This window comes from Equus asinus, chromosome 1 (genome assembly GCF_041296235.1).
Source record: "Equus asinus isolate D_3611 breed Donkey chromosome 1, EquAss-T2T_v2, whole genome shotgun sequence".
Classification (NCBI taxonomy): domain Eukaryota; kingdom Metazoa; phylum Chordata; class Mammalia; order Perissodactyla; family Equidae; genus Equus; species Equus asinus.
In genome coordinates, this window is record NC_091790.1 from 170,430,462 (window position 1) to 170,454,679 (window position 24,218).

Sequence of the window (24,218 nt, forward strand, 5' to 3'; positions counted from 1 at the left end):
TTAGGGCCAAGATCCAAGGGTTTAACTGTCCTTAAAGATAGTTAAACCCTTGGATCTTGGGAAGCTGGTATTGATTCCTTAAAAATAAGAGAGGGGACGTGTGTATGCAATATTCTTTCATATCCACATCTCAGGGTGCTGTAGAGTTGTTATTTTCCTTTGCATCTGAGCGCAGTTATATCCACTAGCTCTTCAGTTTTTCCAGCTGTTAGATGAGAATGTCATTTTCTTGCCTCACAAGGGGGCTCAAGAAATTAATGAGATATTTTCCATTTAGTTCATTAACTCTACTGGAGAAAATGTTGAAGTCTGTTTCTTCCATCAACAGGAATTTTTAGAAATATATCTGATAGCTGACAAAAGCTTCATATCATCTACAACTTCTCAAATGTGAAGTTATGGCTTCAAATTTTTCAGGCAGTAACGTTATTTGATCTTAGCTAATTTCTTTTTGATTCCTTATATCGCCAAACCTAGAAAAACTGATTGTCAGGTTAATAAAGGGACAAAGCAAACAACAACAAAATACTATATACCCTGGATTTGAAGATTCTAAAGATCTGAAGGATTTAAAGTTTTCAAGCTCTTGGCATATTACATTTACTATATTGATCAGTGGCTTAGGAAGACTGAATTTGCTTAATTGGATTCTTGTAATAAATGTATACAATTTTATTTAAAACAGCAATTATCTTCTTTTCAAAATTAATCAGACATTTCAGATTTTTGCCAAGTGTTGCACAGCTCATGATGGGCAAATGCGGTATTTTGTTCCACTCATTGTTTATGTGAAAATGTGTCAAGAAGTAAACAATCCTTGGTAAATGCAGAGAATGATAGGCTAGGTTAACATATTCTAAGGAAAAATTTTTAAATCATTCAAAGTGCTATCTCTGTTGCTTAAAGCTTGTCATTAAAACTTTGAAAACATGTATCTTTGATATTCTCAACTCTAGCCAAATCTAAAGCTGTATATGAAAAAGAGGCTTCTAGACCTTTTCTGGAAGCTATCAGGTTAAGAAAGGCTCTCATCAGGAACTTTTGCATAGAAATATTTTCTAATAGGTTATTTTAAAAATTCACTAACCTAGAATAAGTGACCAACAAAAAGGGAGATTGTGCGTTTATATTTTGATAATGGGTTTCACTTTCTAGTCTATGGAAAAAAGTGACCTTTTCCACAGTGACATCTAAGTAACTGGAAGTTTCTAGGGCTTTGTACTCTATCTGCTTGAGGAACACAATGGTGAAAGAATACACTAGACCTAAAAAACTACCACAGGACTTTTAAAATTGTGCCTCGGGAGTTCGGAATAACCATAATTGTGAACACCTCAAGCAGTGAAATTCCTCCAGAATTTTAATGAGTTTTGAAAAGATTAAGAATCTGGCATGTTCCTTTCCAAAATGCTAAAAGGTTCATTTGTCAGATTTTTCTCTCTGCTCTCACAAAACAGGTTCCAAAGTGTTAATGTAATTCATTTTTAATTTTAAAGCTAGCATCTCTAAGACCTTCCTTCTCAATTTAAGATCCAAGCTTTTAAAAACTTAGCAATTTCCCTTCTCTGACCTTTATGTTGAGAATTTTCTTCTCTCTGAAAACTTTAAGACTTGTTCCTTTATTTAATTCATTTAGCAAACATTTGTTGAGATCCTATACTGTAGGAATCACTGTGCTAGATCTTGCAAGAAACGAAAATCAAGAGAGAGGACCAGTGTCAGGCAGCTGCATCAATGTAGGGAAAGTGTGACCTGACAGAAGTGGGAGCAGGGTGGAATGAATAGAAACAAAGGGATAGATCAGATTGTAAGGGGAGGTAGAAGCTATTTTTGTTATCAAGTGATTAGTTAAGGGAAGCGAAAGAGATTGAGGAGTAAGAATTGACTCTAAGGTTTGGTGCTTGGTTAACTGGGAGGTTGGCGCCACCATTAACCAGGAGTAACAAAAGTCAAGAAAGAGGTAGCTGGTTTGCTAAGAAAAGAATGAGTTAACTTTAGACATACTGAGTGTGAAATGCTGGTGGAACATTCCAATGGTGATGTCTTACATGCAGTTAGAAGTGAAGAGACCAAGGTCAGGAAGTACCTACAGGTGATGGAGGAGGTAGGGTAACTATTGGGTGCCATTGCCAGGGGAGAGATTGTTGACAGAGAAGAAGGGTGAGGTTAAATAAATAAGCAAGCATGCCCATTCTCCTCCCTCTGGACAAACTGAAAAGCTAAGAGAATGCTTGCATTTAAGAAACAAGAAGGAACATGGAAGGACCAGAGGTAGAACAAACTGAAAGGAAGGTGGAGCACCGGTGTCATAGATCCTGAGGCAGGTGAGAATGTCAAGGAGGGAGTCGTCAGTGTAACTTGGAGGTTTAAAAGGAAAAGGGGTGAGAAGATATCCTTGGATCTGGTGATAAGGAAACAATTAGCAAGCTTTGAGGGAGCAGTTCCAGAAGAGCGAGTCAGACTGCAGGCATTAACAAGTGAGGGACAGGAGTTTAAAGGCTTATAAGGTCAGGCTAAGAAACTATTTTGCTGTTTATGACAGCACTGTCTTAGTGATAAAGGTTTTAATGGATTCTTTTGAAGTTTTATGTACAAAGTGATAGCTACTTAAATAAATATAACATGCCTTCTTCTGGTAGTCTTTAAAACTCCTTTTCTGTTAACATTATTTCAGTGTGATCCTGTGAATGAAGAGAGCAAATGCAAGTTTCCCTACTAATGCCCCACAAAACTTAAGAGTTTTGATCAAAAGTCCTTGGTTTATTAAAATGTTCTAAGTTGTCTCCTTCCCCTTTGCTTTTTTTTTTTAGATGAAGTTAAACCATGAAAAAGAGAAAAGTGACCCATGTGGTTGTGGTGTGAGAGTGAGTATGGTGTGCATGTGTGCATGTGTGTGTGCATTTGTGTTCGGAGGTGGTGTGGAGGCAAAGCAAATGTTGGTAAAATAATTAAGAAGTGGGAAGTTTCATTTATATTCAGGTTAATGACGAGTCATACATATCTTATAAGGATTGTAAATTTTCACAGAATAAAAATGCAATATAATTTTAACAACTCAAGAGGTATAGGCATTTTTTTCTTTGGTTATTTAGAGGTTACCTCAATCTTACAGTGTCTTAAGGCCATTATTATAAGCACTAGTGATATGATAATATGAACGATTGTGGTTATTTAAGCTTTTGTGGTGTTTAGCTCTTTGACAAACAGCATAATTAAAACATGGCTGAAAGTAAATGTGTCATCTAAGACTGCAATTTCACAGCTTCCCATATTGACTGTCCAGTCCTGCCTTCTGATTTTCTGATTAGCCCTTCCACTTTCATTTCTCCTAAGTTTTTAAACTTTATAATTTTCTCTTTATAGTGTAATAACGAAGAATAAAACAAAGTTCCCATACTTCATAAATATGGTTACTACTTTAATTTGGTTAACATTTGGTTAAAATAAAAGTGTGATTATTATCTGCCTAATTTTACATCAAAGAGGATTTAAGAATAAGTCCTGGGGCAACATGGTTTCATTCATTCAGCACGTCATCGTCTTCACCAGAACATGAACCCTCTGAGTGCCCAGACACTGTCTTGTTTTGCTCTGCTCCTCCCTGGTGCCCAGACAGAACGTGGCTCATAGAGACACTTCCCACATTTTTGTTGAATGGGCGATTATGAACTTATACATAAAAGGGGCTGAGCTAGGCACTGTGGGGAGGATATAAAAGAAAAAGAAGAAAAAACAGTGACACAGGCTCCGACTGAACTCTGTTTTTCTTAATTTAATAAGGTTGGGATAATTATTTGTATTATGGGCAGATAGTTTTTTTGGCCAAGGATTTCCCCTGGATTTGGGGGAATTTTGTTTGCTTCTTAGCCTTATTACATTAGCATTTACATGATTCTTATTTGCCTTCCTATTCAGTAATTTCAAACCATTTTCTAATAACATAATGTCTCTCATGCAGATTATGAGCCAAGAGCAGATATTTTATATTTTGAGCTCCTAACCTGGTGCTCAAATACGTGACAAAGTATCTGCAGCTTTTATCTGGCTTTGGACTTATGATCATTAATTTTTATTTATTTATTTTTTTTTAGTGAGGAAGATTGGCTCTGAGCTAACATCTGTGGCAATCTTCCTCTATTTTATATGGGATGCCACCACAGCACGACTTGACGCGTGGTGCCATGTCTGCACCAGGGATCTGAACCTGTGGACCCCAGGCCACCGAAGCGGAGCTCGCATTAACCATTACACCACTTGGGTGGCCCCAAGATCACTAATTTTTTAACAGCCAAAAGGGTAGTGTAGCCTGAAAACAAAATTAAATCTGATTTATCAATAAAGAAGTAAAATGCTTGGTAATATAAATAGAAAAAATTTTAAATGATGAATACTCTGCTCTAATTTTGCCTATGGATTATTCATAATTGTCTACAGGAGAGAAAGGAAAGGAGTTGAAACAGAAACTGGTCGTTTAGCTACTTGGAAAAAAGGCTTCACGAGGACAGTATTACTCTTAGGTAAAGATCAGGATTATCTTTTCTTTTTAGAATATATTCCTTTCCTTTCTTTACCAGGCATAAATTAGAGCGGAACAGAAGAGTTTCTCATATAAAATAGTGCTGATTCATCTTACTAATTGAATACAATTAAAAAGCTACCAGCTAAATCACCCTTTAAGTTCCCTTAGTTTGAACAAAGGCCAGAGCTGCTGTTAGAGTTTGCAATCTCTGAAACAAGGAAAGTGTTGAACCATGCTTCCAACAACTTGAAATAGGACGGTATAGTTGCTCACTTTCAGAAGGTGGTAATGACTGGGGCTGAGTGTACACAGTCTCACCACATAGAACTTGGTTAAGATTGCCGTTCTCCTTTATCTGATCCAGAATCACGGCATCCCCTATTGGCAGTTGGTATGTGATTTATAGCACTTGTTTTCTGGTATGGCTATCCTTAATGGGTCATTAATCATTTCCATGGACTATAAGGAATACTGTTGTATGCATGCATTATGAAAAATGCGTCCTGTTTATAGAGATTCAAAGTACCACAGGACTTACATCTACAAACTCTGTTATCTATACTCCCGGCTGTTACCTGTCGTCTCTTTGAATGTCGCTATGCTGCATAAAGGTGGGCAGGTGAACAGGCTGAAGGAGCGGAAGTAGAAATGCTGCTATGCCAAGAGTTCCATTATTTGAAATATTTTTTGACTGTGGATTTCATATCACTCAGTCTCAATTAAAACTGTAGAATAGAGCTACGATTCTAACATTTTTAAAACTAGTTGCTAGTTGTTTGGGCAAGCAGTTGTCTGGGTAAGCTGGAGGGCCACAGACTGGTGTTAGGCCTCCAGGTAAATGATTTGTCCTCCTGTGAGAATTCTTGGTTTTTTTTTTTAAGATTGGCACCTAAGTTAACATCTGTTGCCAATCTTCTTCTTTTTTTTCTTCTTCTTCTCCCTAAAGCCTCCCAGTACGTAGCTGTATATTCTAGTTGTAGGTCCCTCTGGTTGTGCTGTGTGGTACACTGCCTCAGCATGAGCTGATGAGCACTGCTAGGTCCGCTCCAGGATCTGAACCAGTGAAACCCTGGGCCGCCAAAGCAGAGCGCATGAACTTAACCACTCAGCCATGGGGCCGCCCCCCCTGTGAGAATTCTTAATGTGGAAATTTCTGGCAGTTTTAGTTAGAGTGGTGTCTCCTCCCGTCACCATGCGGTTGTGGTGTGCAGGTCCAGGATTGCTGTCATTTTGTTCTACTTGTACAAAATCTCTTGACAAAAACAGTTCTTTTTAACTCCAGGTCTTTACTAGCAGTTTTCTTCTAAGGGATCCAGGGGTCTCTTGTATTTTTTCATAGTAGATCTGGTCAGTTAATTAAAAACAACTCCATGATGTAAAATTCAAAATTCTCTATTAATTAGGTGTTCACTAGTTCAGGTAGGTCCTGTATGCAGACCCAGATGTATTTACTGTTTAGTATTATATCAAACACTTTCACATACCCTGGCCATCTCTAGCCAAAAGCTTTATAAGTGCTCCAGTCAGGGCCTAACACGCAGTTGGTCTGTAGACTCTCAGCCCAGGGAGTGTTTTCCACGGCACTGTGCAGTCTTTTCAACTAGCCTTTGTTAAACCAAGTCAGCACATTGCTTAATTTGCTCCCCTTATCCAAAGTATATGGAAAATGCATACTTTTATCTTAGGGCTCTTCAAGATTTCACTTCACAGCAAAGGGTTTTTTTTTTTTTTTTTCCCGTTCATGCACTGTTAGTTCCCGTAAATTCTAATGGGTATTAAACACATAAATCCTTGGCACTTTGTTGAAAGACTAGGAATCATGCAGAGACAGCAGTTTTGTATATGGCCTACTTGTAATCCAGTCTATAAATGGTTTGTTTTTTGTGCCATGTGGCAGTGAATAGGTGAGATTCTTGCTGGGGTTTCATGATGAGTCTTGCTACTATAGAAGAACATACGTAAATTGACATTTGGTGAAGAGATGGAAGGAATCTTTTTTTTTTTTTTTTGAGGAAGACTAGCCCTGAGCTAACTGCTGCCAATCCTCCTCTTTTTGCTGAGGAAGACTGGCCCTGAGCTAACATCCGTGCCCATCTTCCTCTACTTTATATGTGGGATGCCTACTACAGCATGGCTTGATAAGCAGTGCCACGGCTGCACCCGGGATTTGAACCGGTGAATACGGAGCTGCCGAAGCGGAACGTGCGAACTTGACCGCCTTGCCACTGGGCCGGCCCCATGGAATGAATTTTTTATCCTACTCACAGACTATGTTCAAAATGATGTTTTAGTAAAAAGCCAAAAAAGCTCAGAACTGATGCATGCCAACGTCACTCTCTACCTTGGGTGTAGACATGTGCTTGGTGTTGAACTTGCACTCTCAATAATTTTGATACTGCATGGCTCCATGAAGGCAAAATTTCTGTCTATGTTGATTATCTATGTGTTCCTGGTGCCTAGAATAGTGCCTGGCACATAATAGGCATTTAGTAATTATTAGTGGAATAAATAAATGCATTTTTCCTTTAAAACAATCATCATAACTAAGAATTAAATGCTTTTCCTTTTACATCTATTTCTCCTAATGAATCTCCAAGTGTGTATGGCACTTTGAAAATAAATTAAAGGATAATCCCTTCCTGTCAGGAGCTGGATCACATTTTACAGCTGAAACCTTTTTCTCACAGTATTTCCAAATACTTCTGAAGTACAACATGTTGTAGAAAGCCCTAAGTCAACTTAAAAAATGTGCAGTATCAGAATTATTGAGAGAGCAAGTTGAATGCCCAGTCTATGTGTATATACACAAATTTGAGAGTGAAGATGACATCAATCCTGAGCTTTTTTGGCTTTTTACTAAAAGGTCATTTGAACATAGTTTGTAATAGGAAAAACAAATATGTACAGCAGACCAACCTACTAATACTCTAGGGTAAAGGAATCTGCATGCTGAACTCACATTTATGCTGGAGGACTTCAACTTTGCAATGACCATCAGAGTTGCATGGATTTATTGACTTTTAGAGCTGAACAATTACTAATATTTGCCTAGTTTTTATAATTTATAAATTAATTTTAAATACTTTATTTCATTGGATTCTAACTTCATTCTGTGAAGTATTTTCCTTTTAATATAATAGAAACCAAGTTTAGAGATATGAATAATTAATAGTTATATGATGCTTATAATGCGACAAGTGTTGTTCTTTGCATTTATTAACTTACTTGATTTTAATAAAACCTTATAAGGTAGGTTCCATGATTCATTTCACTGTGGAAGAAATTGGAGGCACAGAGAGATATAATAACTGGTTCGAGATCAATAGAAAAGTTGGAGTTTGTGCTAAGTGACGTTTCAGAAGTGGTAAAACTAGAAACTTGATTTAGGTGTTTCTGACACTGAATCGTATGCACTTTCAGTACACCACAGTGCCTCTAGAGTCTAATCAGTGCTGTCCTTAGATATTTAACATGAGCCACACATGTAATTTTGTTTTCTAGCAGCCAAAATAAAAAAGTAAAAAGTAAAACTAATTTTAATAGTACATTTTATTAAGCCAATATATCCCAAATATTAGGTCAACATGTAATCAAACCAAAAGTATTGCAAAGATATTTTATATATTTTTTCTCACTAAATCTTCAAAATCTAGCATGTATTTTACAGCACTTACAGCACATCTTAATTCAGACTAACCACATTTTCAGTGCCTAAACCAGCTCTGAGCCATCAGGCATAAAGTCTTTATGTAGAGATAAGAATAATAAGGCCTGGAGAAGTGAATTCCCATACTCACACAGTTAATGGTCAAGTTGGTGACCAGACTTGAAGAGAAGAGTTAACTGCCAAGACTTGAGGCCTGGGTGGTCTCTGCTGCCCTAATGTGTGAGGTATGGCTCTACTGCACTCCTCCTGTTTCTCTTAGCAGCCTGTTCCATCGAGACCTAAATAACCAGAACCCACTGAACTGCATTCCATCTCCAGAATCTTGAATGCCAAACCAGCTGGTTTTACTCTCCAGTGGAACCACTCGTTAAGCGCTGTTTATTTACTGTTGCAAAGTTGCATGAAACAGAAAGAAAAAGCCAAAAAAGTTCAAATCTCCATGGAATAGAAGATCTTGGAAACTCCCTCTTTTCACAGATTCTCTCTGGTTAAATACAGATGGGCAGCGGAAATCATATTGTCATAATGTGCTTCGGTTTAGGAAGCAGTCTGGGATCTTATGGACTCCGGAAAGTGTGTTGTCTTAGAGACAATTCCCCCACTTAATCACAGATGCTGTGAACTCTTATAGGCTTATTACACTCTTCTCCTGTTGACTGTTGGGGAACCAGAATAATTCCTGTATTTTACCCTAAATTCATTAAAAACCTTCGAGTTGCCAGAGCCAGAACTGATCAGAACTGATGCATACAATAAATAGAAGCCTAAACTAGAAATTTCTTTAATACTATCTTAATACTGATATTACTAGATTCCATAGGATTTGAACTTTAGAGTTGAGGGACCTTAAAAAGTCACCTAAAACTGTTTTTTGAGCTTGTTTTTCTTAAGATAATGGTACAAGGGGTTTTTGTGGTGAGATCATACTTGGAACTCACATATAAAACAGACAATGGTGGAGCTGCTCTAAGTGAACCCTGGGGGCCAGAGGCACACTCTGGGGGCTGGAGCCACACTCTGCTGGCCTTGATTTGATTTGGCAGCTGCCAAGGCAGCTCTGTGGGGCCTACGGGTCTGATTAACACAGTTGAAAAACACTGATTTAGTATATCTACCCCTACTCCCCATTTTTTTCTTCTTGCCAGGCTGATGATAGCCAGAGACTTATAGTTCTAAAATATTTGAGTTTATGGAAAATGGTCCAGGCATGAGTCTTAGAGTGATAGAACAGTCAGTATAAAGAACTGTAATGAGAAAGAACCAAGGTAGGTCAGAATTATTGCCCGGTATGGAAGTAGAACAAGTTGAAGCTTGGCTGGCTAGGAGACTGATGGACACACACACACACACACACACACACACACACAGAAATCAGACAAGGTGTTCAGTTTTGACAGGAAGATGAGTTTAATTTTAGCAAATGAACATGAGGTAGCAGCCAGCCTCACACATAATAATCACATGGCATTATTTATAAGCACTAGTTGGTCTTGAACTGGAACTCAGAGAGTCAGGCCAGTCATATTGGGAGTTGCCTGTTCATAACGGAAACCCTGAGGCCATACTCTGAGGGAAGTAGTATGGAGATAGATGAATTCTCTGAGAAAGAGTGTGAGGAGAAGAAAAGGCCAAAGTCTGAGACCTGAAGAATTAAGGAATATGGGGGCATCAGAACAGCGAGAGAAACCAGTTAAGAACACAGCAGAAGAATAGCAGAGAGGTAGGAGGAAAACAATCCAACCATTCTCAGCCCTTCCCCTGTGATTCTCTTGACAAAACTAACCTCTCTTTCTAAAGCCACTGCAACAGCCTCCTAATTGGACCAAGCATGTATTTTTTTCTTGCTTTTACTGCAAATAAGACGTAAGTGAAAATTCATTTTATCCAGACAATTTTTCATTGTAGTAAAAGATCTTTAAAATGACAATGGATTCCCTTAAACAGAATAATTTCTTTCCTTCCTCTCTCCCTCTCTTTCTTCCTGCCTTCTTTTATGTTTGAGTCCTGTCATTTGAGTACACCGAGGTGTAGGCTCCCTTATCAGGCCCAAGGTGGGAGGGGAACCTCTTCTTTGTAGTGGGAGTGCTGTCACGCACTTTAAAAACCACTATAGCAACCATTTTATGCCAGGAATCTATAGAAAAATAAAGCATATAAACACACAGGCAACAGCTATCTTCATACAAAATCATGAAGTGCTCTTTCCTTGCTTTGATTTTACATTTTTATGGTAATGCTACTAATTTGAATTTTATTTTGATCCTACTTGGTTTTTGTTAGACTACCAACGTAGATGATGTTTTTTTCTTATGAAGTCCTTTATTTTGTCATTTAAACCATTTGGGTTTTTTCTGTGGCTGGAGTCCTTGGGTCAGCCTACAAATATTTATTGAGCACCTGTTGTGTTAAGTGTTTTATCTTGGGTGTTTAAGAATCATGCAAACCTAAAAAGAAAAATTTTCTGCTTATAAGGTTATTGCTATTAGGTCGACATGATTAATTTAATGAACTACAAAGCAGAAATTAAACCTCTTTTTAAGCAGGGCCAACCCTCAGTCATGTTGGTTATGAATGTCTGCGTATTTTTGGTGCATTGACCACCCCAGGCCCTTCCCCACTTTTGATAATCTTAACCTTTATCCCTCTCCCTAGCCCCACTCCCAGGTGTCTAATTCCAATTTGAAGTTCCATTTGGAGGTTCTTGTCATTACCATTCAATAGAGGAAGCCAGAAGACCTCTAGGCCTTCATGACCCAGAAGAGGCACCATTAATAGTGGAATTGCAGGTATCACAAAAATACTGAAGAATGGATAGGAGGTAGGCATTTTGGTTTGGGGAGTTTCCTGCTGGCTTTCCTTAAATTATGTCATCTACCAAGGAACTACTTCTGCCTTTTTTCAAGGCTGGCCCCACTTCTGGGTAACTTTCTGCCAAGGCCTTCCTTCACCTTGCTCATCCTTCATCAAAGAGGAATTCTTCTCTGAAGTGCCTGCCAGTGGAATAGGTTAAGAAAACGAGAACTAGGATAATTTGTAAGTGATTTGCCCAGTGCCCTATAGTTTGTTAGCAGTGTAGCCAGAACTAGGATCCTTGTCCCTTTGACTCCTCATAGTGCTCTTTTCATTATGTTTCACAGCCTTTCTTAGCCATAAACTTCTGTCACTTAGCAACAGCACAGAGGAAAGAAACACTTTACTGTGTGGTTTGATGCTTATTATTGTAATAATGATCAATTTAATGTTTCTTGATAGCTATCATTACTATTGACCACTAATGATAGTAAACATAGGGATCATTGGATGAGTAATGCTTAATTTCGATTATGAAAACAAAAAGGATAATCTTGAAAATGAATATTCAAGAACACATGATGATTTCTCTTTTCACTTCATATGCTCCTTTTTATAGATTGCTTATTATAAAAATGCACAGTGACTCCTGGCCTTTTCTTTAATAAGAGATTTATCATCTTCTCTCCCTGGATAAAACCTTTCTTTCCACACCTAGATTTCAAATAGTCTTTTACAAACCCAGTCCTCTAGCATTTCTGGTGTAGTACTGTATAGTAACCTCAATTATCCTCCATTTTGGAAAACATAGATCAGGACAAGAGACACTTTAGAAATATATTTAAGTACATATTTGCATTTGCTAATTTAGAATATAAAAATAATACTTAAAGTCAACTTATAAGCTGGAACCACACATTCAAAGGATGTGAGTATCTATTTGGAAGTTGGTAAGAATTGCCTATTTTGCTTATTTCAGTATAGTATTATCAGTAATGGCAAGATGTTGGAAATCACTGACATATCCAGCATTATTAAAAGAATGGATTTTGAATAAGTGATGGCAAATATAAGGGATGGAATATTATTTGGTTGTTAAAATGTCCATGAAATACTTAAATGTTAAACAAAACAACTTGGAAAACAAAATGGTATGTATGCTCTAATGGAGTTTCATTACATTTATGCATATGGAAGGTGGCATGTACAAGTGCAAATAGTTTTACTGAGGGCAGGTAAGGTATGGGTCATTTTGTTATTATACCATATCATTACTTAATGTTGTTTCTTTTTTTTTAGTTAAAAAAGTAATACATTACATAGTATAATAACCAGTTAGTTTGGTTTGTAAGTTGCAGAAAAAATTTTTTTTGTTACTTCTAAGTCACTTATTCATTTTATCAAACTGTGTAACTTTACATCTCTAAGTAACTTAACCTCTCCAAGCCTGAGTGTCTTTGTCTGTAAAATGTGAGAGCACAAACCTCTCATTCAATTCGGGAATTAGCTTACTGAGTGGTTGTTCTTTCTATTTCTGGTTACCTACCTTATTCACACACAGGGCTCAGCTCTGACTTACTTCTGGTTAATTCCTAAAACCAAATGCTCAATGATGAAGTCTTCCCTTCATTGGGGGTATTCAAAGGAGCATGTCACAGGCTAAATATGAGTACCAAATATGCTTTGAATAATGGCATCAATGAAATTAAGTCCACATTTTTCTTAGAGGACTATTTTATACAGCCCTAAATATTTGGATGAACAAGTTGATTTGTAAAAACTGACTTTTAGTGCTTCTTTGTACCTTTAGTCGTAAAGGTACTGACACTGAATTGATTTATTCTTCAGAAGGAGAAACAGCCCAAGTGAAAGATCCAGCACAAGTGCATGGAGCCTACATGATAGTCATTCGCCATGACTGAGGGTGAGAAGTGGAATCCTATTTGGGGCTCTTTATTTGAGAGTCATCTTTGGAAATGCAGAAGGACTTTGGGCTACAGGCATCTTTTCTTCTCTTTTTAAATTTTTGTCTGCTAAAGTCCTCTCACCCAAATGAAATGTAGGTTTTGACATCATCAGTGGTAGCATCATTTGAGAACTACGATGTGTTGACAACTGTCTTGTGATTACTTCACAATGGATCTCTTTCAAGGGATGACATTTAGAGTAACTATGAACTGCCAACTGCTTTCAGAAAGACAGAGTTCACACATTTGTGTGTAAAAGGAAAACTTCCAACCTGCAATGTTATTAAAAAGTAATAATGTTAGCTTCAGTATTATACCTCAGTTAGCATATAGACTTGCTTACTCAACGCTACTATATTAATTTGTTCTTCAGGATTTTTTAGGAACTAAATTCAGTACACAACCAATTATTAAAACCTCTAACACTACGGACAAGGTGTGTTAATACTTACAATGATAAAAAGACGCAATCTTGATTTCAAGAAATTTAAGTTAAAGGTAACAGAGGTAGGATGAATGGGAAGGGGGTGTCGTGGAGCTGGTGGTATAAAAGGCATAATAAGTATCTAAATAACCATAAAACAAGGCCGAGTGAAATGCAATAATACAGGTGTAGACAAAGCACTAGGGACTCTGGAGGATGGATATCATTAACTGCTTTTGGGAAAGGCTTCGTGGAAGAGATGACATTTGTAAAGTAGATGAAAGATGAGCATGGAGGAACGGCAAGGCATTTGATTTTGGTAATCAGGCGGTCTAGTGTTGCTGGAGTATAGGATGAAGAAGAGAATGAGGAGACAAAGCAGTAGATCATCCTGTGTTTCAAATCTGTGGATCTTGTCTAAACTAAACGAAGCATTAAATATGTACATACAATGCAAGCTTTTATAAATAGTGTATATAATTGAAATCAGCTAACTAGACATCTTGAAACTTATTAGGATCATGTTCTACAATTATAATTTAGATGTCCAAGAAAATGATAAATCTCACAACGAATCTCAAACTTGTCCTGTGTAAGATCTGAAAGATTGGTAGAGCTGCATTGAGGTTGCTGAGGGCACAGCCAGTCTCAGTGAGAGGATGCCATGATCTACTGTGTATCCTGGGCTGAGGTGTCCCTTTGCTACATTAACTTTCTATCACATATTCATTCTACAAAAGTTTGAGTGAGCCGCGTTTTCTATATGCCAGCCACTGTGTTAGAAGCTGGGAATACAGCAGTGAATTAGTGATTCAGTCCTTGTCCTCACAGAGCTTAGAATCCTGAGATGGTAAACCATCATAATCTCAATTAAAAAAAAAAGAATCCTAAGATGGGGTTGAGGTTGGTTGAGATAAAGATAAGTAAACAGAGATTTCGGTATAGAGTGCTATGTGCCTGATAGAGATGTACAGAATGCTGTGTGACCACACAGTAGGCTGTGTAACACAGACAGGAAGAGTCGGGGAAGACATTCTAAAGAAGTGCTGTTCAAGCATGAGGAGGAAGGAATAAGGCAGGCGAACCGGGGAAAACTATGCCAGGCAGAGGAAGAAGTGTGCAGACCTAGAGAGCAGGGCTTGTGGGGGAGAGAGAGAGAGACACACACACACATGCACACGCACACACACAGAGGTGAGACAAAGAAAACAGATATGGTGCTTTCTAGGAAGTGAAAGGCTTAATATGGCTGAAGGCTAGAGTACAAGGTAGGTTGTGGGTCATGGACATAGATGAGACTTGTGAAATAGGGGAGGAAATAAGGGCAGATCAAACGGTGCTATCTTCTTAAGGCTTGTTAAGAAACTCATAAAAACAGGAAATCCACTAAAGAGTTTTGACCTGGGATGTAACAGAATCAGATTTGTGTTTTAAGAAGTTTACTATGGCTGTTGTGTTTAGAAAAGAATGCAGAGGGCTAAGGTGGGAGGTCAAAAGACCAGCTAGGGGCCTGCTGCAGATCTCATCCTCATCAAGATGGCAGTCTGAACTTGGATAGGAGCCATGGGGATGAAGAGAAGTGGGTGGGTCCTAAGGATAATTTGGAAGTGGATTCCATAGGACTTAGAGATGGACTGGAGGTGGAGTGTGAGGGAGAGGAAGGTGCCATGAATCCTCTCAAATGTCTGTTTTGGCCACTGGGAAGATGGTGTCTATTAGTTGAGTCTCACTGGTAGTGCCAGAAAGACCAAACACAGGAAACTGCAGGGTTGTTTGTTCCTGGATCCCAACAGGCTGACATCAATTCCCGTGTGGGCTGTTTGCTGTGAGTGGGAGTGGCAGGGTCACAGGTTGTCTTTATTCTTCCTTCTTGAGACAATCTCTAATCATACTTGTTCAGTACAGAAAATGAGCGGCCCCCACTTCACTGAATTGAAAATCAAAAATGTACCAAATGACTATAGTTTTCACTGAGGAGTTCGAAAGAAAATCAGCTCCTCGTGTTGCCAAATGAAAATGGATAATTAGAATATTTTTAACACGTTAGACCTTATTATCTTTGAAATCAGGAAAACTATGGAGCCACAAAACTCTATCACTAGGAAGCCTTTTAAAGATTACTTGCAAATAATTTTACAGATGAAAAAATTATGGAGATTAAATTATTGGCTCAAGGTCAATTGCCTGATAGTTGATTAATTTTTTTCTTTCTAAATTGCACTGATGATGTCTTGAAACGTGTTGATTAAACAAGTAAAAGTGAGCATACAGGACCCATAAAATTGTTGATATCAAAATGCCCTGGTAATTTTTGTGGCAAAATGAAAGGGTTGTTCTGACAAATCATTTGAAAGACAATATAGTATAGTTTCTGTTCTTGGTGATCACGCCAGCTTCTGAATTCTTTTGTTAAGTGATTTATGCACATTTATCCAAAGCATAATTATCTTGATTAATATTGAGAAATATGGTATTTATATTCCCAATGTTTAACAAAGTGCTACATGATTAGCCCTTTAAAAATAATTAACCCTCTTGTATATAAAATTTCATAATTTCATTTTAGATTATGAAGTGCCAACTAATATTTTCAAAATTTTACTCACCCATATATGTAATAGATTCAGTGAAAATATGTGTGAGCATGGTATTTTAGTTCTGATACTACAAATCAATGAGAAATTATATCGCATTTTAGTTTTTTGAAGCAATCACATATTTTTCTGGTCTTCTGCTTTTTGCATTTAGATGTTAGATATACATTATTTAATTACAGAAAAGATTTAGAAAAATGGTTACGAAAAATTAGAAACAAAATTTAAAATGTGCTACTCCACACACATATTTATTGATTTGGTCCTGTTTTCACCTAAAAGTGAAAATCCTGTCTGGGATTAGTAAACCAAAATAGGGGCTTCCTTTCCACTCCCCATCATAGGAAACAACCATTAAGAAGTTACGTGTTGCTTATATCTTTATGACTTCTAATGAGATGAGATTTGTCAGAATATTTTTCCTGGTCGAATATGGACCAGATCTGCCATTTTCCTGAATAAGCAGAACCAAATTCCTTGTAATTTCCTTTAATGATCTGAGCAGTTGCTGGTAAGCTTTTGTTATGTCACTTAAGTCATCATGGTTGAACATGTTAGGAATTACTAAAACAGCATCAATTATTTTCTTTCTTTTTTTCCTTTTTTTTCTCCTCAAGAGACTCAGGTACAAATAAGAAGACTTGGGGAAACTTTAGAGTAGCCAAATTTTCTTTTCTTCATAGATGTCTTTGAGTTTCATCAATTTGTAAGCCTATAATGGGGGGGAGGGGATTATGGTAAAGAAAATGAAGACTCAGGGAAAATGTCAAAATTGAAATATAAACTGTTTAATAAGGGATTTGCTTATATAACTTTCTAAAGATGCCCTCTTTGTAAATAGAAACTTGGTGCTAGTAGTTTTTTTCCCCAATGTCTAGGAAATATCTCCAAATACCAATAATAATAATAGCATCCAGTGTGCCCAGCCTTTCACATTCATTATTTTCTGTATTCCTCACCTATTTGAGATAGGTACTACAGTCATGTATCACTTAATCATGGGGATGTGTTCTCAGAAATGCATTGTTAAGTGATTTTATCATTGTGTCAACATGCTAGAGTGTACTTATAGAAACCTAGATGGTATAGCCTACTACGCACCTAGGCTATATGGTTCTAATATTATAGGACCACTGTCGTATGTGTGGTCCATTGTTGACCAAAATGTTGTTATGCAGTGCATGACTGTATTATTATATCCATTTAACAGAAAGAAATTTAACAGGGAGACACAAATTTAAAAGAAGTTACTTGCTCAAGATCACATTTTAATTGGTGGAGCCTGGTTATCTATTTAGTTGTGTTAGATTCCAGAGCTTGGGCTCTTAACCCCTATTGGGATACCAGTAAAGAGAGTGATACGTGAGTCTCAGGGAGGGAGATAGGTTGTATACCAAGAAGTGCCCTTCTTTCATTATGTGCTGCAGGTTGTATAGCTACATCATTTTTCTACATCCAAGGTTGGAAATGGCATTTGACAAGCTTCTACACAGCTAAGAAAGCCTAAGAGGGTGAAGGTACATGCGATGTGTAGCTTCTGAGATTTCCTGGGCCTGGCTGGTTCCTTCAGTAGGTACATTTGGTCTCACATCAGTTTTTCAGAGCTGCCAGTTGCACTGGCTGAGACAAAATAGGGACACACTTCATTTTTTCAAACTTCATCTGCACTCCTGAAGTCTTGACTGCTAATTGTACTCCCTAGTTGAGCTTACTGGGTAAAGACAGGAATATGATACCTTGGATGGGTGAAAAGGGGATGACAGACGAGGGACATCACAGGACAAGTGAAATACCTTGAATCAATCATTTACCTGGTGTTTTCTCTCTCTAGGAAATTCACTCTTTAAATATGCACTGAGGAGACTTCTGTTCCCAGGAAGATGAAGTAGACATCCTTTTTCCTATTTCTGCCACTAAATAAAGCTAAAAACTCTGGACATTTTGTATAAAACAAACATATGAAGATTCGGAAAGTTGGAAAGAAGACAGATCGGCTAAGGACCTCATGACCAGTAGAAAGACATGGTAGTGAAGTCTCTAGATTTTCTTTTTGCTTCATAGGTCTCTGGTCAGGTACTGGAGAAGCTAGCAATCCAGAAATTCCAATGGGCTTGGACACAGTCACGGGCCAGTGGAGAACACGTGGGGAGTCTGGACTTCCACTCGCTCCCACCCAGTAGCTACAAGGTACCTCACCCCCAGGGTCAGTGGAGGGCACGTGGAGAGCACTAATGAGGTGCCCCTGGAACTTCTATCTCTATCTTGGCAGTAATGAGGCAGCATCCTCCCTTCCTCTGAGGGAGTGGTGTCAGAGGAGGCCTGCTAAAATACAAGATTTAAATAAGGTCCAGTCTTTTTAATATAAAACCCCAAATGTCCAAGAATCAATGGAAAATCACTCATCGTAACAAGGAAGACCTCAACTTGAATGAGAAAAGACAATCAACAGATGCTGAGACTGAAATGAAACTGATGTTAGTATCATCTGACAAGGATTTTGAAGCAGCCACCATCAAGGTACTTCCATGAACAATTACAAACATGCTTGAAACGAAAGAAAAAATAGAAAGTCTCAGCAAAGAAACAGAAGCTACAAAGAAAAACCAAATAGGAAAGTTAGAACTGAAAAACACAACGGCACAATCAGTGCACTTGAGGATAGAACACTAGAAATTACTCAATCTCAACAACAGAGGAAAAAAACTAGGGGGGGCCTGGGGTGGGGAAGAGCCTCAGGGACAAGTGGGACTGTAAGAAAAGATCTAACACTTGGGTCACTGGAGTCCCAGAAGGAAAGGTGAAAATAGATGGGCTGAAGGAGTATTTGAAAAAATAATGGCTGAAAACTACCTAAATTTGGGAAAAGATATAAACCTATAGTTCAAGAAGCTGAGCAAACCCCAAACAGAATAAACCCAAAGATATTCATGCCAACACACATCATAGTTAACCTTCTGAAAACTAAGGATGGAAAAAAAAATCTTTTTTTTCCCCTAGATTGGCCATGAGCTAACATCTGTTGCCAATCTTTTATTTTCTTCTTCTTCTGCCCAACCCCCCCAGTACATAGTTGTATATTCTAATTGTAGGTCCTTCTTGTTCTGCTATGTGGGACACCACCTCAGCATGGCCTGATGAGCTGTGCTAGGTCCGCGCCCAGGATCCAAACTGGCAAAACCCACGGACACTGAAGCGGAGCGAGCAGCCTTAACCACTCAGCCATAGACCCAGCCTGGAAAAAAAATCTTAAAAGCAACCGGCGAGAAACCATCCATGAAACGCTCTGATTTTTGGCATTAGAGGAATAGGCTGGTCACCAGCATTTCCTGTTGATTTCAACTATTAGTCTTCTGCTTTTAACTGGACTCAACCAGGCCAAGATGTACAGAGCATTTACATTTACAAATTATGCTGGGCACCTGGGGGACATTTATCACCCCATTCTTCTTATAGCTGCCCCACTGCAGGTGTTATCCCTCAGAGCAAATTAAGGAATTCCAGAATTGGAAAGAACCTCAAAAAAAAAAAGGAAATACAAGAGTAGAAATTTGTAATTTGGGATTTCTGGATGGGCTTCAGCTCTGTGAACTCCCTGAAATTAATCTAAAAATGCCAGTATGTATGTGCTTTTTTCTAGGGAAAGGACCATAGTTTTCATCAGCTTCTCAAAGGAGCTGATGGCCCCCAAAAGGTTAAGAGCCACCATAAGAGTTTCTGTTCTTTTCAGGCAAACCCATATAATCCAACCTAGATAGATTGGCTAAAAAAAAAAAAAATGAGGCTAAAAGTAGGGAAGATATTCCCTATCATATCCATCAAAATTCCTGAATGCCACCTCATGATGATTCTCTATTTTTAAGGAGAAAATAGGAAAACGACAGTTTCTAATTCCTTCTAGGCACTTCTGAAAATACATGTGCATTAAAGAATGTTTGCCTGTAGTCTTATTTTGAACATTTTAAGAATAGTAACTGGAGGTGACTACATGACTAATACACTGTGATTTAAAATGTACTTGAGGTTTGATTTCTCTCAATGCCATTGGAAGAGTTCAGACACACGAGGAAGCCACAGCAGCCTCTCTAGATCAGTACCAATGGGCTGGTTTACAGTCCACAGGGCAAACTGGCCTTTTTCTGCATTCCTTTTTCCATCTTTCAGAAAACAAAAAAAGGCATGTAAAATCAAGTTCTACTACTTACACAATGTGTAACTGCCAATTTATCTGAACAAAACATGTTAGTGCTTTCTCTGGTGAAAAAACAAAAGAACTATGACAAATACAGATCCATTCAGTTTCTTCACTATCTTGATAGCGTGGCTGTCCCTTACTCCTTGACTCCTCTGCCAAATCCCTCATGCAAGCCAGCTCAGCTCACATCTGTATTGTAATATACTGTAAACAAGATTGTAGATTGCTCCTGCCTGTTTTCCGACCAAAATTAAGGCTCCCAATGTCACCTGGAGAGCTAGAGATTGGTTAATGCATTATCTTAGGGAAAAAACTTGACTACCTGCTTCCATTAAGACCCTAAAGTAGTTTGACTTACTCAGATTATTCTATGCTGGCTGCATCTATAGAATCAAAAGAATCACTGGGGGGCCCTTGTTAAACATAGATTTCCAGGCCCCAACCTACAATTACTACAACACAACCAGGACAGACACCTGGGAATGTAAAAGTTTTACCAAGTTCTTCAGGTCATTCTTGGGTACAAACAAGTGAGAGTAGTCTTCTTAAACTTGAAGGTGCATACAAATGACACTGGGCTCTTCAAACAAATGCAGATTTTGATCCAATTGGTCTGGGTAGGACCCAAGATTCTGGATTTCTAACAAGTTCCCAGGAGATATTGCTGATCTGAGGGTACTTTAGGTAGCAAGGTAAGAGAGGGTATGTCTCATCTGGCTGGTGTATAAATCAGTATGGGCCACTATATTTTCTTTCTGTATTTGTGGATTCTCTACCAGGGGCCTCTCCTATCTTGATGCTGCCCATTTCTCATTTTTTGCTGATTTGTGTCTCTACAAGCTAGCGTGACCAGTTAAGGTAAGGCATCCTGCCCCTCTCCACTTAGCTTATATAAAAGTCTATGCAAAGATTGAACAGCTTAACCTAAACAGAAATGCACACCACACATTAACTTACAACATAATGGGTTTATATTTAATATAGTATTTCTCACTATGGAGATGTTAGTTAATATAAAGTTTTTTTAACATTAAATCGCTACTCCATTTCAACGTCAATATAAAGTATTTTTTTTACATTAAATCTTTTCTCCATTTCACTGTTAGATACACTGAATACATTTTTTAACCTTCTTCCCACCAAAGAAATAAAATTTTAATTTCTGACTGACTGTATATCATATCTAAGTACAATATTAACTTGGGAGATAACAAAAACAAAAATATAATAAAAATATGGAGAAAAGACTCCAAAAAGATGCAGGGGGCAGTGATTACAACTGAACAGTGGTGATTTCCTAGGATTCTGGGCCAGAGCTTCCTTCTTCCTATTTTATGTGCTTTGAGAATTCTGAAACTATGAAATGTTACATATGAAAACTTCAGCCCTCTTACTTTGATCCTTTTTCTAAGCAGCAAATACAAATTATAGACTGCATTTGTCAGTACATCATTTGTTGGGAAACTTTTCTTTCCATTTAACATATATCAATTTGTTCCCATTTATAGTGAAAACAGTTAATTAAGAACGTGAATTTACCCTATTTACTGTTTCTTGGGAACTTCCAGACACCAAAGCTCTGTTTTTAGCCTCAATAGCACAAAGATTTTCAGGGCAAGGTTTGATTCAGGAGGCTCTTCAAAGTCACATCTGTCCATTTCTCTTTCGTGCATATATCCCCAAACAAGCACAAATGCCTGTAACGCTGAGTACCACACCTAACAAGAGAGCAACTGCATCTCCGGTTTCTACTGCTTCAACAACAGGCAGCACCAAAAGCAGTGAAATGAGGACTAAGAACACTTGAGTTGAAACTGAGGTCATGATGCTGGGGTCTTCAAGTGGCTGGATCTTGAGGGCTGAAGGTCTCTAGAAATTAAACATGAAAACAAAAAGGAACCATTAAAAATTCCTACCTTTTCAAATGACAATATGAACACATGACAAATAATGCTCCACACAACCTGTTAAATTTAAATTTCAGACCCATGTCTTCATTTTATGGTGGAAAAAACTGAGGGAAGTAAAAGGTACTTAAAGATGCTCATTTGAGACTAATTTCCCCTTATGATAACTCCTTGACTCTAGCGATTTTTCCACCTATAATAATGCCAACACCCAGTGAATAAACCAAACAAACTCAACAGCAGAACAGAACTAAGAACAAACAGAAAATGCACAACACACTTACTTGGAAACTTAAAGTATCCTAGTGAGTAAAAATTACACTTGCTTAAGGTCTCTCCCATCCAGGAAATGCAGACAAATCTGGCAAAAGTAACATAACATATAATACCATGAAGTTGTGGAGAATTAGTACGACTTACCAAAGAAACGATATATGTTTAATTCTATCTGACTTGAAATACCCCTTTCTTGGAGCTCCGGATGCTGAGACTAAGAGCTTTTGCGTGACACCGCCTATTATCAGAGGAGGGTAGGATTTAAAAATTACTCATCATCACCATGACTATTCCTATTATTATCACTTTAAGAATGCAGCTAGAGTCAGCGCAAAGCGGGGGCGTTGTACAGAAGGAGAGAAATGGGCAATAAGTAGGGAAAATAGTTAAGCAGGACAACTAGACTGAAAGTTGGTTAGTTCGCCCACACAGGAAAAGCTAAAAATAAATCGAACCGAGAGACAAGTTCGTTCCAGGACTCGACACTAAGATTTTAAAAAGAATCTCTGCTTTGGCCCGGCAAGGTGCAAACTTGCCTTCTGTTTTACAAATACACTGGGCCAATCTAAGTACCCTTTGGAGACGAGCTTGTACATTACCTTCCACGAAGCAGCCATTACAGAAATGGCGAGGAGGGCGGAGTCTCCAAACTACATTTCCCACAATCCCCACTGCTGACGACTCCCAGGATGCACCGGCGCGCTCCCGTGTAACTGGCTGCGGGATGACGGTCACGCTCTGCTGGAGACTGAGGGGAGCGAGCTCACGGGGCTTCCCCACGGGGCCCAACATCTTACTGGTAAAGTGGTTTAGTGTATTTGTACAAAAGCTCGCTTAAAAGTAAGATCAAGAACTGACGGCGAGTGTTTTTTACCCCGTTCAAGGTTTCAAGACTCACCAGTAGTTATGTCTTTTTCTTTGACTGAAATGAAGACGTAACAGCTGGATGAGATACCAGAGCAGACCCATCCGTTTCGAACGCTTCTAAACCAGCGGCTTCCAGCGTTTCTCAAGCTGGGAATCAATCCCCTGTCACCATCTTCCAAAACTGCCTGTGACATTTGTTAATTCTTCTTAACCAATGGGGCAAAAACATGTTTAATAAGACGTTTTGGGAAATGTTAAAAGCATTTGTAGGGAAAAACAAAGTTTAGGAAAAATGGTTTTGATTCAGGTTCCAGAGTTGTGTGTTTCCTTATTCCGGAGCGCCGTATATGGTACACTTTAGTGATTTCTTCTCAGTCATGTTTTTATGACACCCATCCCAAGCATCCCCAAATATTTACGAAAAGATGTAAAATTGTTACTTTTAAATCGTACGAATGAATTACATGTGTAAGTCTTAACCCTTTCTGAAAGGCCTTCTTGAAGTCTAATATCAGTGAAGTCCTTACTGAACCTTTTTAGTCACCCAGTCTCCTAAACTGTCATTTACTGACTCAACAATTTGTTTGGCAGCTTCAGATTGTAAATTGTTAATGATGTGGGTTAGGGATGAAGTCGCCTGCTATGTCTGATAGTCTGTCTCTCAGATACAGCAGTTACATTCAGTTCAACGTCCATAATTAGCGTCGTTGTATCGTTGGTTATCTTTTTTCTTAAGCTTTGCTAACCTCTTTAGACTGACAGCAAAACTTTATATTCCTAGCTCCTAACACACCCCCAGCAGGTGCTCAATAGTGTTGGCTAATAATAATTATTTGGCTAATAATAATAAATGTGCCAAAGATTTCATGACAGACAAAGAAGTGGCAAATAAACCAAACCAAGGTGTCTTGCAAATTGGAAGATGGACAAAATAATGTTGTCAGTATTGCCTCTCTAAACTTGATTATTTTCTGTCTTTGCCTCATTTGCCTTGAGCTACTTTTAGTTTTGTACC

At 38.2% G+C, this 24,218-nt stretch overlaps 1 protein-coding gene and 1 long non-coding RNA gene across 5 annotated transcripts in view; one reads left to right on the forward strand and one right to left on the reverse strand.

Moving 5' to 3' along the window:
• Positions 1-21,106: 21,106 nt before the first annotated feature.
• SMIM30 (small integral membrane protein 30) lies at positions 21,107-22,956 on the reverse strand. 3 transcript variants are annotated; one of them, XM_044764325.2, is made up of 3 exons: positions 22,936-22,956; positions 22,345-22,421; positions 21,107-22,022 (listed from the first exon to the last, which is right to left on the reverse strand). In XM_044764325.2, the coding sequence occupies exon 3, from the start codon at positions 21,975-21,977 to the stop codon at positions 21,798-21,800; it is 180 nt and encodes a 59-aa protein (XP_044620260.2). In that variant the 5' UTR covers positions 21,978-22,022; positions 22,345-22,421; positions 22,936-22,956; the 3' UTR covers positions 21,107-21,797. The 3 variants fall into 3 exon arrangements, with proteins under 3 accessions (XP_044620260.2, XP_070368195.1, XP_044620314.1); XM_070512094.1 differs by lacking the exon at positions 22,936-22,956 and adding an exon at positions 22,514-22,576; XM_044764379.2 differs by lacking the exons at positions 22,345-22,421; positions 22,936-22,956 and adding an exon at positions 22,481-22,620.
• Positions 22,957-23,015: 59 nt separating this feature from the next.
• LOC123282824 (uncharacterized) overlaps positions 23,016-24,218 on the forward strand; it is a 429,750-nt gene continuing 428,547 nt past the window's right edge. Inside the window, exon 1 of one of the 2 annotated variants that reach the window (XR_011504035.1) lies at positions 23,016-23,135. This is a non-coding gene — a long non-coding RNA (uncharacterized lncRNA). The remainder of the gene's footprint in view (positions 23,136-24,218) is intronic. The other variant, XR_011504034.1, reaches the window with a different exon arrangement.

Coding starts and splice junctions, on each gene's coding strand:
- SMIM30 (XM_044764325.2), bottom strand. CDS start 21,977: ATGACCTCAGTTTCAACTCAAGTGTTCTTAGTCCTCATTTCACTGCTT.